This window comes from Palaemon carinicauda, chromosome 4 (genome assembly GCF_036898095.1).
Source record: "Palaemon carinicauda isolate YSFRI2023 chromosome 4, ASM3689809v2, whole genome shotgun sequence".
Lineage (NCBI taxonomy): Eukaryota > Metazoa > Arthropoda > Malacostraca > Decapoda > Palaemonidae > Palaemon > Palaemon carinicauda.
Window position 1 is genome coordinate 90,011,825 of NC_090728.1, and position 15,506 is coordinate 90,027,330.

At 33.2% G+C, this 15,506-nt stretch overlaps 1 protein-coding gene across 22 annotated transcripts in view; it reads left to right on the forward strand.

The window, feature by feature from the left end:
• The window catches only part of chb (chromosome bows), a 356,425-nt gene that overhangs the window by 315,808 nt on the left and 25,111 nt on the right, over window positions 1–15,506 (forward strand). For 19 of the 22 annotated variants that reach the window (XM_068372454.1, XM_068372458.1, XM_068372461.1 and 16 more), the window contains 3 exons: window positions 273–406; window positions 8,144–8,257; window positions 13,560–13,619. In XM_068372454.1, coding sequence (XP_068228555.1) covers window positions 273–406; window positions 8,144–8,257; window positions 13,560–13,619 — 308 coding nt within the window. The remainder of the gene's footprint in view (window positions 1–272; window positions 407–8,143; window positions 8,258–13,559; window positions 13,620–15,506) is intronic. The other 3 variants (XM_068372450.1, XM_068372453.1, XM_068372457.1) reach the window with 3 other exon arrangements.

Genomic DNA, 15,506 nt, shown 5'->3' on the forward strand with positions numbered 1-15,506 from the left:
TTTGTTTCCTCTATACCATGGATAAAGGGAAATAACACAACTGCTAGGCCACAGGCGAGAGGTTATGTGAACTGAAACAATTCAGAATTTAGAATATGTGGACTCTACTTAACTTCATTTTTTTTTACCCTTTATGTTATAAATCCTTATAACCATGGACATATGCAAGTCCATGAAGCCTGTTTAAAGGTGTAATGTTCTTTTTTTAATCTTTTAACACTACTTATTAATGTTTGTTTACTCTATTACAATTTGATAATTTTGTACTCTAGGTGCCACTGAAATGCCTCCTCAAGTGCCAGGAAAGACTCGTCAAGTAATGGCCCAGAAAATACTTCAACAAAGTAGAGAGGCAGAAAGTGCTTTAGCAGATGCCCTGGTGAGTCTGCCACCAGGAGGAGTTCTTGTGAGTACCAATGATACCATAGTGCATGTGCATTTCATTTTCTCTATACACCACTTTTTGTTAGTATAGTATCCTTGAATCATTTTCTCTGAGCACACTGCAGGCCAATTGAAGTTAATAGTTACAAAATTGAATTTGGGGCATATGAATTTTTGTGATTTCTTTAATGTACTTTAAAAGTCTTACATTTATATAGAGATTATCAAGTACTTGTGGCTACTATATTTTGCTTCATGATTCCTGGTTTGCTTATCAGTATGCATGCTTTTTACTGACAGGACTTTTTTTATACTGTATCAATTAGTAAGTAGTGTAGAAAATTTTCAATATTTAGATTTACATCCTTATGTAAAGCTTGCATGCAGTAAAAAGGTTTTCATAATCTGAGAGAAAAATCTTTGAAAGAAAATCTTTCTTGGTGGTTGAAAATTGGAAGGAAATGGTCTTTAGGATTTTAACTAAATATTCTTATGAGTAAATATTTTGTTGGATGGCTTCTTTTGTGCTTGTGATTTTAGTAAAACATCAAGATTTGGCAACTCGTAGTTTTATTTGTTCTAGGAGCTCGCTTGCAATAAAAAATACTTGTATTTAAAACAACTTTCCCTATAAGGAAAATCACTTATATTCCACGTATCCATAAATACACAATATACATGCCTTTTTAGAGGTTGAATAATGGTAATTATTGAACAGTTTTTAACCCCTAGCATCAGAAATTTTTCCTCGAGGAGTGATGTAATACTCATCAACATCATCATTACCAGCTAAACTACAACCCTAGTTGGAAAAGTAGGATGCTATAATCCCAAGGGCTCCATTAGGGAAAGTAATGTAGTAAGGAAAGGAAATTACGAAACAAAGTGTTCTTGAGTGTACCCTTAAGCAAGAAAACACTAACCTTAGAGTGGAAGACCATGGCATAGAGTTTATGGTACTACACAAGACTAGAGAACAGTGGTTTGATTTTGGAGTGTCCTTCTCCTAGGAAAGCTGCTCACCACAGCTAAAGTCTCTCTTCTATCCTTGCCAAGTGGAGAGTAGCCACTGAACAATTATAGTGCAGTAATTAACACATTGATTGAAGGATTTTTTGGTCATGTTAGTGTTGTCAGGTATTTGTAGAAAGAGGGTAATGTGTAAAGAAAAGGTCAGACCATTTGGTGTATGTATAGGCAAAGGAAGATTGAGCCGTAAACAGAAGTGTATGTGAAGGTAAAGAAAGATTGAGCCATAAACAGAGAGGGATCGTATGTAGTATAGTATTTTCTGCCCAGTCAAAGGACCCAATAACTCATTAGCGGTAGTATTTTAATGGGTGGCTGGTGCCTTGGCCAACCTACTACCTATAACCCAATTCAAATTTGTATGCTCATTCCCAGTTTGCTCTTTTCAAAATTTCTCTAACCAGAGCTACTACTATGTATTTCGTTTATGCAAACTGTAAAACCCCACAATAACGTTGTTATAATGGAGTTCAGATGCTTTGGAATAAATCCAGATAACGAAAGTAGTGTTCGGTTGGCAAAGGTCATTGTAAGAAGTACATTGTTCTGAAATTTTATATTTATTGTATATTTATTTACATGAAGGTAATGAAACCATTTCTCCATTTCTTAACTTATTTACTATTAGCATAGAGTATCATCATAATAAGTAGCCGATTCAAGGAAAAATTCTATATCAATGAAATCAAATTTTTTCTATGCGAGCCCATCTAAGAAAATTTAAACACAGCTGATTTTGTTTTCAGCTGATTTCAAGCTACCACTCTCAACGATATCCACACACATAGAGTAGATTAGCCATGATCCATCTAGTAGGGTAAAAGCTTTGCCTGATTGACCGCTGCACAGTACTTAAGGAGGTATCCTGAAAGTTTCTTCGCAGTTGAAGCAACCAAATTGGAACTTGAGTTACCAACCTTACCTTGCATTTTGTATGATTTATTATTTTAGCCAAACAGAACTATGTACCTTATGTAGTTTATTTGGCTTTATTAAATAGTTTATCTTAGAAGATATAAAAGGAACGGTTGCAATTTTTTCCCTTTCCCTTATTAGAAATAATCATATCTGAAAATAGTTGTTTTTGTCCTGTAGAGATGTTCGGTATATTTTTAACCAACCATGGACATTGAAGATTGCGTCATTGATATGCCACGTCAGATTAGAATTCTAGTTCATTGTGTAAAAAATGCAGTGTCATTTCTAGTTAAAGTTTTGGTCACAAACTCATGAATGTTGGATCCAAATCTTATAAAAACCTTGAAGGTTAAGGTTCTAGATATATTGTTTTGAAATAGTGTTTAGAGAGGCAGTTCAATAACTTACTGGCTCAGTGTTCAGTGGACATTATCGGATGAATCCTGACTTTATCAAGATTACTAGGTTCTAGGTCCTATAGTGGCTACCTGCATAGTGGTCAATTAAATTTTTTTAATTTTTTTTTTTATTTCAAATATCGTTAGAAAAAACAAATGGGTCCCATATTTCAAACTGTATCTTGAGATGGTTTCCATTCAATTTAGACAAATTGGACTAGCAGTACTGTCATCCTTCTTTCTATAAGTAGCAAGCCTAGCCTACTTTTCTAAAAAGATAAAGCCTAAAATATTAGTATTGACTACAAAGAAAAAGTATTCCGGTAACTCTTCCAAGAGATTATTACCCACAAACAGCTGGTAGTAAATTAGCTTGTTAGTAGTCATTATGATGGGCTCAAAGGAGGGCATTATTTTGAATTCCATGGCAAGGTTCAGTAGCTGATTACTGTATTTTTATACAACTTAAAACATCTTTGAGGTACAGTATCAAATACTAAGAGAATAAACAAAACTAAAATTGGCGTCCATTCTTAGTAAGTGATAACAATTTAACAACTATTATCCAAAAAAAAAAAAAAAAATGGAGAATTGAGAAGTTTGTACTGTATAGTCGTAGAAGTGGTTGTCTCCGAACCCTTTGAGCAAAATTATTCTTAACTTTCCTTAGAAACAAGTTATAAGGTAGTTGTATCATTAAGATTTTTTATTGACCAACAACTGGTTTCTTATTGTAGCGCATATGTTTAGGTTCTGGAAGGAATGATATAATCTACGTAGAGGCACATTTAGAGTAATAGTAATGTATTATTTGTGGATTAAGCTTTTATAAATTTTAGCTATATTTCTTCACTGAATACAAATACCATTTTATAATCTTTTGTCTCCTTCAAAGTGAGATTCATCAGGGTAATAAAAGTACGTGTTAGTATTTAGTGAACTAATGTAAACCCATGATGAGCTAGTGACCTAGCTTTCAAGTGAAAGAAAACACAGTCATATGGAACCTGATGCAGTCGACCAGTTTTAGCTGATATACGTCACCAGCAACAACAAAAAGTTAAGAGAATCAATGATAAGAAACTTCATCTCCCAAATTAAAAACCATGTTGCTTAAGAGCGCCTACTTTAGTGAGAGGAGGGATTTAAGGTTCTAGGTTACCTATTTGGTCTTCTGCCTTGCAATCTTAAGATCTCTTGAAGGGCAACTAGGAATGTATAACTGCAAGTGATTAGGAGGAGGAGAAACTGAAATAATTACAGTGAAGAATTTGAGATTTTATAGAAGAACTTCAGTCTGTAAGGTGCAGTGAACATGCTGAACCCTTACTGAAGGAACACTGTGATTATAACCATTTGACTCGGCTGTGGAAGTCATGTTATAAGCTCACAAGCAAAGATTTGCTGGCCTTCTGAGAATGACAAAATAAGTTATAATTGCTTAAGGCTCAACACTAACAAAACTTGGTTGGTAAATGAGTTTTGGCATTTCATATTATTATCAACCTCATAATAAACAATTATTCTCTTCCCCTTGAACTAAAAATTACTCTCTCACTTAGGCCTTTATGAGAATTGAAAGTCTGTCGTTCTGTTTAAGATGTAGCCACCTACTACTGTTTATAGAAGAACTGTGAGACTTCATACTCCTCACAAGTCTTATTTAAAACACACTGCTTTCCCTGTGCAGGAATGCTAACAAATTCAGCAGGGAAGACAGTCAAAATGCAATAAACATTTACCACATTCTGCCAGTTGGTTATATCTTGATCTTATTGCAGCGATGGAAAACTGAATAACGTGAAACCGTATGTGCTCCTTACCATTAACGACTAGTTTGTTTCATTAGTAGGTGCAGATATTTTTAAAAGGAAAGAAAAGGAGAAAATGAGAATTTTTTTTTTTTTTTTTTTTTTATTTATTCATACAGTAGCATGGTTTGAACACTATAGTCCATTTCTTTTAGCGAGACATATTTGCACCGACTCGCAGCAGTGCCCTTTTAGCTCGGAAAAGTTTCCTGATCGCTGATTGGTTGGACAAGATAATTCTAACCAGTCAGCGACCAGGAAACTTTTCCGACCTAAAAGGGCACCGTTGCGAGTCGCTGCAAATATGACTCGCTAAAAGAAATGGACTATAGTATTAGTTTTGCCACATTCTAGAGAGTGTTGCTAGAGGATTTACATGTTTTATTCTTTATATCATTATGGTATTGTTAGTACCTTAAGTTTCCATAATAATACATCTTGGATGCAACCTCGTCTTTGTTATCTGCTATTTCAGTACATTATAGTCAGTTTCACGAAGATGATGCCTTGCAAGAATATATGCATTTGCATCAATTTTTTCACTTAAATTTAAGCTGTTTATTGAAACCAGGGGTTGGACTAAGAAAAAAACAGATAGTGTACCTTTGGTGTATCAAATTGCCTTCACATATCTTCACCACATTTACTCACTTTCTGAATATTAAAGGCTTTCTTTTTTTATTATTATTATTATTGCTTGCTAAACTACAACCCTGGTTGGAAAAGCAGGATGCTATAAGCCCGGAGGCTCCAACAGGGAAAATAGCCCAGTGAGGATAGGAAACTGGAAAAATTAAATATTTCAAGAACAGTAACAACATTAGAATAAATATTTCTTATAAAAACTTTAACAAAACAAGAGGAAGAGAAATAAGATAGAATAGTGTGCCCGAGTGTACCCTCAAGCAAGAAAACTCTAACCTAAGAGATAGTGGAAGACTATGGTACAGAGGCTGTGGCACTACCCAAGACTAGAGAACAATGGTTTGATTTTGGAGTGTCCCTCTCCTAGAAGAGCTGCTTACCATAGCTAAAGAGTCTCTTCTACCCTTACCAAGAGAAAAGTAGCTACTGAACAATTACAGTGCAGTAGTTAATCCCTTGAACAAAAAAGAATCTCGGTGTTGTCTGGTGTATGAGGACAGAGGAGAATATGTAAAGGTTAGGCCAGACTATTCGGTGTGTGCGTAGGCAAGGGAACATGAACCGTAACCAGAGAGAAGGATCCAATGTAGCACTGTCTAGCCAGTCAGAGGACCCCATAACACTCTAGTGGTAGTATTTCAACTGGTGGCTGGTGTCCTGGCCAACCTACTACCTCATTTCAATATTTCTATTTTGCCATGCATCCAATTTTCTTTAGATCTCCTTATTTTCTCTCCATTACTTCTGAATATGCTTTTTTTTTTTTCGATTTAAACCTTATCCTAAATTCTTTCCCTGCTACATACCTTGATGTTTCTCTCTTTCAATTCTTACTAGTCCCCATTTTGGAAAAAAAATCACCCCCCCCCAAAAAAAAAAGATTAAAGCCGTTTCTGTTATTCATATGAAACACTTACATACTACTTTTATAAAGGAGAGTTATGAGTATTTATATAAATACGTCTACGGGCCTTATACAGTTTTATTGTTAAAGGATGTTCACTTAGTATACGCTACTGCATTTTAATAACTTAAGTTCAAGATAATCTTTTAAAGAGGTGTTGTATTAAAAATGTTTGGAGTGATAATTACTCATTTGCTCTCAGTGATATGCTCAGCTTTTTCTAAGGTATTGTAAAACATTTATTCTATCATTTCAGCTGTAATTTCTGTTTATGATTCTATAATCTGTATTAATTGCGAATGCTTTTTCATACTTATATATAGAAAGTTTTTGTCTTTAAATTTGCTTTTGCACTGTATTATCTTTTTTAAATAATCTGGGAATTGTTCATGACACAATTAAGCTTGGAGTTGACATTACTGTGGTTTTGGTTAAACAACAATTTACCAAAGCTCACCTGATTTTACCAAGGAACACTAATACTTTAATTACTGTAGTGTTTAGTGCTATGATTAATGGTATTTTGCACATGCACTGGTTGGCTTGGTACTGCTATAAGATAAAAAGGAAGGGTTGGTGATGTCCTTTGTAATGTAAATATTTTTCTCCTGCATGAGCATTTTTAAAATTTAATTGTCAAACCCTTCCTTTTTCATGTTATTGCATTTGCTTCTTTTCAAGTTCTGTACCCGTTTTGGTACCACAAGTTGTTTGCTCAAGGTACAGCTCTTTCCAGCATTTTAAGCTATTCTAAAAAGAAAGTTAACATTTTCTCTCTCCCTGTTGATGATATTGAATTTGTAGATCCATTTGATTGTGAAAAGTTTTCAATGGCACCATTTTTTAAAAGAATGTATGATACTTTTGCAAATCTATTTTTTTCTAGTCCAAATTTTACATGCAGCTATGACCCTGTTGAGCTTGACCTTAGTTTGATATTGTAGATACACATCAGATGTGTAGTATATATAGGTGGGAGGCTTTAACACTTGTGCCCTGGCCGACAGTGAAATAACATTACACTGATCGTTTCTCTATATATTATGAGGTAAAACTTCTTGGAGTAGTGTTACATATGAGGTTGTAAGTGACAAGTTTAGTAATGTAATTTAAAGAGCTATTTGCAGAAATTTTCTTGAAATTGGAGGCATTTTTGGGGGAGGGGGTTGCTGATAAACACATAACTTGAAACCTAACTTCCCCAAACTAATTGTTTGAAAGCTGCTTGTCTTTACCCATGGTCTATTTGGACTACCTCCCATTTATGAGTATAGAATGGTCAAATTAAAGGGTTTTGTATACTATATACAGGATAATGTTTTTCATACTAATTGATAGAAATTATTTTTCTGTCTAATAGTGCAAAATTTTTTTCACCATTTTTCTGATGTTTTCTTCATTGCATGTTTTTAGAGTACAGTATTTATAAGTTGTCAGGCATTAATCATGTTATATATGAAAATGACTAATTTAAAAATGTTAATAACCAAACTACTGTATTGGTGGAGATAAACTTGTAAACCTTTTGAACATTTCATCTCATGATTGAAATCAAGAAAAACATTTGAAGGCAAAAAGAATACAATTTTACATTTTTTTACATCTTGTATTCTTCTTCTACAGATTTCAAATCTTCTTAGCATTAGTTTTCTTTCTATGGGGCATACCTAGCCAAAAAGGAACCAGTTGTTCTGGTGGTTTATAAACAAATTATTCAGTGAAGTGAGCAATAAGGCTTCAAGTTTTTTTGTTATTTCAAATTCATGAACCAATTTTTTTTTTCAAATCAGTTTACAATATAAAATAAAGTTGCACTTTTCAAGACTTTACATCTTAGGATTATGACATTAAACTACATATTTTGTATGCTTGTGTGTTAAAATTTCTTTTGCAAATTCTGTTGCATAACTAAGGAGTTTTAAACGATTTAGGAAAAATAATAGTTTTGCAAAGAATAGAAGAGATTGCTTTATATATACAAAGGTGTAACAAAGAGTATGTAGGCAAAATACTGCTTCCTGTGATCAAGTATTAATCTTTGTATCCGCACACAGCGCTCTCCTAACAGGAAGATTTACACTAAAGCTTTTGAAGACCAGTCTGATAATGACAGTGAAACTTCCAGCGTCTGCTCAGAAAGATCATTCGACTCTTGTCGTAGAAATGATGTAAGTATGAATTTTTTTTATTTGTTCCTGATGGTTTTTGGAGTTGAGCATTATTAAATGTGAAGAGTTGTAATCTGTATTTTTTAACATCATAATTTTATGATAGTCACTGATTTTGGTCTTATGTTTATGTAACATTTTTAGAAGCTCTTTAACATTCAAATATGTAGATTACAGTATATGCAATTCAGAATTTAAATAATGTTTGTTGATTAAGGATTTTATTTGGAATCTAGATTAAATTCTTTTTTATAAACAGGTTATTATTCAGCACATTTAACTCCATCTCAATTTCTAAATACTTAATTAATGGAACACTAATTTTGAATGGCGCTCTTGATTTTTTATGTTGTGTGATATGCTTTTGGCAGAAACTTTAAGTATGTCCCAAAAAGATTAAATTAAAATCTCTTGTTTGAATGAAATGGAAAATTTTAACAATCTGTAATTATAACAGATGACATTGGTGGGTGCATTTGATACTTTTAGAATTATCAAAAGAAGTCTTGTTGTAGTTCAAATGTCCAATTATACCATTGACAGTTTCTATAATTTTCCATGAGAAGTTTCATCTGAAAATGTAAATAACTTGAAAGTTGATGTAGTTGCTCATGTAGAATTAGTTTAAGTTTTGTTGTAGATAAATAAGACATTTTTGAACACAACCAATAACTCATAAGGCTGGGAAAACAAAGTAAAATTTTATCTACATATCTTTAGAGCTTATGCAGAGGCCCAAAACTAACTGGTAATTGGGCTGGAACTTCACTATGAACCTATGTCCCAAGGGCCAGAGATTTTTAGCTAGGAAGTTAACCAAAACTGGTATTGATGGTATGATGGTTTGGTGCCAAATTACATTAAATGTTTTTAGTTTCATGTACTGAAATATTAGTTTTATCTTTCTTACTAGATACAGGACTGTGGTGTAATTTCCTCATATTTGAAATATTTAAACTTTATGTAACTGAAAATTAGTTCTTAAACTTTTAATAGCTTTGTCCATATTTTCATAGAAAAATTTTGCTCGAAAGATTTTACTAAAGCAGTTACAGTAAACTTTTCTTGAACTTTCTAGAGTACTTTGAGCGTGATTGAACAATACTTTTTAAAGTTATCGTAGATTTGAATTGGAGAGGTATTTATGATATTAGTGTATGCAATTTATATTTTTAGACATGTCCTTTCTCTTCCTACCAAATATAACTTTGGAAATGTTGCTATACCCAGAACAAACTTGTAATTTTTTCTGATTTAATTTTAAATCTCTTAAGTCAATTATAGTTTTTTTCCATTTTTATGGCTCTTATTGCACTGAAATTGTTGAAAACTTTCTGCAGCGGACAATTAGGATATTAACCTGTAGACCTGGTATTTTGAGATTGATTAGGCAATTTTTACCATATTTCAGTACAGTACATTGAACTTTAACCGTAAACTATATGCAATTTTGAATATTTTTAGATAAGTTCTCTGATCCTGCTCTTAATTCATCATACGAAACTCTTGATAATGAAACTAATTTTATGCCCCTATGATTCCTACTTATGTCTATTTAATGGCAATATTATACTCAACGTCTAATGCATTTTACCCCTTTTCCTTATCAAACCATACTTTAAAATGTTTTTATTACAAGCAGACTGCCTAGGAAGCACCCTTTGAGATGTCACATCCTTAGTTAAAGCTCAAAATATCCATCCTGCAACCATTAAAAACATTGCTACTAGTTGCACATCTCTTTTACACCATTTCTCACTTCAACATTTTAACAACTTCCCTTTGCCCCTATCATAGGTCACACACTGCCTATCTCCATTCCCCCCCCCCCAATTTCTTCACCTTGTAACAAATGACCCTTCCATCCTGGCCATTTCTAAGTCTATCATCTATCACAGTTATCCAGTAAAATATATGTAGAGTTGTAAAAAAAGGAGTTAGTTTTTATGAAGTTGCATTGCATACATTACTAATGGGTCTTTGCAGCGTCCTACTATGACCTAGCTACACCTATTTTTCTAGCCTTCTTCTTTACTTGCATTCCAGTTTCCTTCTTACTGTCCAACCTTTTAACTTATACTTCATAGTGCGAATGCGAGATATTATCTCCAATTGCATCTTGGTCAGAATGTCCTCCCTGGTCCCAGCATTTTGCAATATGATCAAATTCTATTAATCCAATCCCCCAATTCTTCAATCATGATGAGTAAACTGTGAAATGGGAGCAGAAAAAGAAGTGATATTAGATTGGTAAAAAAAATTAATGCACAGTATAGAGACAAAAAGCAACTTTAAAAATTAGTCGATGCTGACATTACAAGGCTTCTTAATTATGTCTATCATGGCAAACTGTCAGGATTAGTCCCTATTGATACTGTACTGAGAACATTTTGAAATGGAGATTTTAACCCAACATGTATGCTAGAAATGCCATTGAATACTCCAGTTAAGAGTTTTTTGTCATTGGTGTGGTCCCCTCACCCAGATGACTATGGCTAAATAGACCTACTTGAGGGTATGCTATGTAACTTCATCGAAAAATAAGTAAACCTACATAAAACTTTTACTTTTGTGATAAACTGAAAGAAATTAAAATATGCATTTACCAAAATATATGAGAGCTTAGTTCCAAGTATACCAACAAACCTTTAGAAACCTTCACTTTTCATTCCAACCACATCCTGGAAGTTATAGTTAGATGCTCTCTCAGACTCAATGTACTATTACGATCATTCCTTCCTCTCCGTAAGTCTTAACCATGAAATTGAATCTGTTTCTTGTATTTCAACCAGAACACATCTAAACATTTACAGGTTCCTGGATTATCCTTTCAGGTGGGCATAGATGTTTTGCCACTATCCATTTCAGTTACCTTAATACAAGACTTAGTTCTAACACCTGTATTCAATTAAAAAATTAGATCAAGTTTGAGTTTGTGCTAGTCCCCACATGGAAGGACCTCAGTGAGATAGAGTGGTAGAACTAGTTTACACACACAAATGATGAAGCAAAATGAAGTAAGAAATATTTCTAGGCAAATATTCATTCACTTCCTCTGATTTTTTTTTTTTCATAACTTTCTTGAATCTTTGGTCTCCTTGATGACATGCATCTAGTGATACTTGCAAAAGTGTCTTACATTGGCAAGAATTATGCCCAACCACACAAAAATGCATTGAGAACATTAATACAGTATTTAGAAAGGGAGAAAAAAAAATAAAAACCTTTGCTTCCTAGACAAGTGAAAAAAAAATCCCTAAAACCTTGACAAAGTGGTATGTCAGATTAAGCTATATTAGACTCACCTGGTCAGAAGAATATATTAGTGTTGAATTCAATAGATGTACCAATTACTTCAATCTCATGCCTTTTATAACATTATCCCATGCAATGCCTTTTTAACATTATCCCATACTAAAATATGTTCTGTACATTGGTTCTGTATGTTTCCAGACCTTAATGTATAATACAGGGTAATATATATTTTTAAAGTTATCTATTTCTAAAAAAACAACAACACACTTTGACTAAGAAATTATTTACAACTGATGAATGTACATTTTTTAATGTCTCTTTTAATGTAGCAACTTGATTTCATTTGTACCCAAAATATTGCTAGGTATTATTTTTTAATATATTTCAGTAACCAGAAAATTGAGGATCATAATAGTGTACACATAAAAATTTCCCATATGTTTTACTTGTACCTGAAGCTTTGGAAACCGTGTATACTTATGGAATATAGAGAAAATATGTGAGAATGAGAAAATATAAGCAGTATAAGGAAAAGGAGGAGGAAGCAAGAAATTATAATTAGTGAAATTATTGTAGAATATAATCTCTTCAGTAGATTTTATAATTTCTTAAGAATTTCTTTAATTATAAATTTGTATTTTCCTTTCTCTGGTATTTCCTCAATTACAAGAGTAAACAAGTAATTTTTCTATAGCTGCTCCCATAAGAGAAACTAAGGGAAAACTGTATTGTGTGTAATTAGTGTACAGTCCTGTGATCTTGTATTTTTCAATTAATATACTTTATTTTTTCAGGATTGTTTATTATAGAATTTTATATTGAAAGCATTAAAGTACTCTTGTGTTGCGGAAGATTTTTTATTCTTTTTAGGACATTGATGCTGTAATCCTAATTTAGTCTGTTGTGGCCATTCATTTTTTTAATGTCATAATATACTATTTTACTACTATCTCGCATTATGATAAACTTAAATGTTGTCTTTGCCATTAGTTCTAATTGTATAGTAAGCTCCAACAATGATTGCAGCAAGCCAATGTTTCATAGAGAAAGGCACCTGAAATTACCGTATTTAAGGGTGATCATATCCAAGCACATCAAACTATACTTGCTTCAACACTCGCCCAATCTTCTGTTGTGGATGCTATCAGTGTGCTGTTTGAATTGAATACAATTATCCGAAGTATGTAGAGAAATTTCAGACTAAAGATATTAGAAATAGATTAATAGAATTAGTTTAAAAAATAGTACAAATGTGAGTGAGTGAGTGAGTGAGTGAGTGAGTGAGTGAGTGAGTTAGTTAGTTAGTTAGTTAGTTAGTTAGTTTGTTTTACTACAGCTAGCTGAATGGTGTTTGCAGGTGAACGGTTATTTGTGAAAATATCACTGACGGTGTAACAGAGTGTTGGTGTAATTTTAAAATGTGCATGTAATTTTTACCCTTAAATATATTATCTTCAAGTAGAAATGTTTCATATAAGGCTGGGACAATCACAGGGTGCTAACTTTACCTAAATGTGTGTTCTAATGTGAATTTTGCATTAATTTGAGACTTGGCTTTGATAACTAATATTTAGTATGGCAAGATCCATCAGAGTACTGTATTGTTCTTTGCATGTGTTAAATTTTGTAGCCATTAATTTTGTTAAAGTACCATCCTAGGGGGCTCTCCCATACCATAGGGTAACCTACTTTATACTGACAATATTTTTTATGTACTGTGATGTAGATGAATGAGCCATGACTTACTTGCACAGGGTGTAGGATGAGACTGTCCTGCCTATTCCCTTTTCCAGTAAGATGATGTGGCAATTAGGCTATCTAAAGCATGTAACTGTATAAAATATGCATCATCTCATATTATCTTTTGCTCCTTTTCAAGAAAAGCTTATAAAGTTTGAATTTATGCCTTAATAAAGTTAACACTAGTAAGAAGTATCTGTTGAGAGCCTGGTTGCCAAGTTTAGTTCAGTTGCATATGGTTTTTGTGTTTTTCCCAGTTTTGTTAAGTAGCTTATCACTGGTTCTCTTCTTGCTGTATTCTTCTTAGCTATTCTGGTATGGATCACAACAACGTATTCTCAAGGAAGTTTGGGAGCCAACAGCCAAGGTGAGAAATTAGCAAGTACTTTACTATTATAGTTTTAGTGGTTGATGGTGGTAATGTTGCATGGAAATGTTTTATACATTTTTTGGGGGATATAATTTATTGTTCACATACCGGGGTGTAATATTCACAGTACTCCAATACAAAAAGAAAACATGTTGTAATTGTTGTACTTTAATTTGTGCCTTCGGTATGCCAAGAATTTTATTGTTAGTTAGTGACTTCATATTACCTGTAGATTTGCAAGAAGTACACAACAGTATCTTTTATTTCTTCATTATATATAGTTTCTTTATTCTTTTTTCTATGGTATAATTATTTTTCAATGTTTATATATGTTGAAATATAGTATTTTAGTTGTTTAATGGTGCAAGATTTTCTTATTATTTGCAATCATAAGTAATAGATGACTTCAACCAATCTTATTTTAATCATATGTATCTTGTAACACCAAATGTAACTTTTTGAGATGTCAGTTTTTGGAGTCTGTAAAATCAGGTTTCTTCCTGAAGCTTAATAAGATCACTGGTTTTTTCTGGTTTTTGGGTAGAGGGGAGAAGAGTAGTCATACCCTGATGAGAGGGGGTTACCCCGAGAGGTACACCTCAGAAACCACAATCTCCCATAAATTGCCAAAACTTCCATGGTGTAGTTAGGAAAGGGGTGGGTGGGAAGGATTGAATCTGTGTGTACATATTTATCTAAATATTTAGCCATCATTTTTTACAGGTCATGTACCATAGTAAGGACATTATCGTCATATTCCAGGGATGTTTACCTAACAATGACAATTCCGTTCCTTGAAATCCAAAGATGACCCTCCCTACACACATATAGCTTATACATGTACCAAATTCACACACATGAGCAGGACTGGCTAGCATGATATATTCTCATCTGTCTCTTTCAATGGACAAGTATAATTCCTCTATCCTATTTAGTTATCGTCCAGCACTTTATGCATCCTTCAGCATAATCATAACATAAATACTGTAAATATATACACGAGCAGACAAATAAAAAAGCAGAATATACCTTAGCGAGATGTGCGGCAAGAATTTATAAATACCAAATATTATGCAAAGAAAAGATAATTTATTCCTCAGAAAATCAGACAAAATGGTTGAATGGCATATTAATCTAAATGGCTTTCCCAGGAATTTTTTTTGCCTTTGAGACCCAACAGAAGTAAATATATTAAAAGGACTTTTTAGCAAAAAAATTATTTTCATAGAAAAATACATGAAATGAGAAATATATTTTCTTTTAGCCAAAAATTTAATAATCTGAATTTCCAAAGTTCCAAGCTAGTGGATGTCAGTCACGGCTCTTTAGGTCAAGGTCAAATTTTATCAAACTTGTATTGTAGTATTTCTTGTTCCGATCATGAGGAAAACCCTGCATCCTTTTAACTAACAAACATAAAAGCATTTAGAGGAGTAGAGTTTCTAAACATTATAATTATGGAGCCGAGAAGACTAGTTTTGATCATTCGAAAATGGGAAAACCTTAACTTGGCTTGTCAATTTTCAAGCATAGATCATGAACAGTTTCTTTTCTCATGTGTCAGGCTCATGAACTGTTATTCCTCCAAGATTTTCATGCTTCTCTGGTGGTCAATGTTTCTTATTATCCATACAACCCCATTACCCCTGAACAGAGGGCTACAGCATTAAGCATTCCTCTCTTTCTTTTTTAATTATCCTGAGATCTGCTGGTACCCCATGTGTACCGCAAATCCCATCTAACAGGAGAAGATTCGGCTCCTCTAAAGACAAGGTATTAATGGTTATGAGGGAGGAACATTTGGTCAGAAAGGTGTAAAACATGGAAGTGATATAAAGACCCATAGAAATACCAAGGAGATAATACTGAAGTGGATAAATGGAG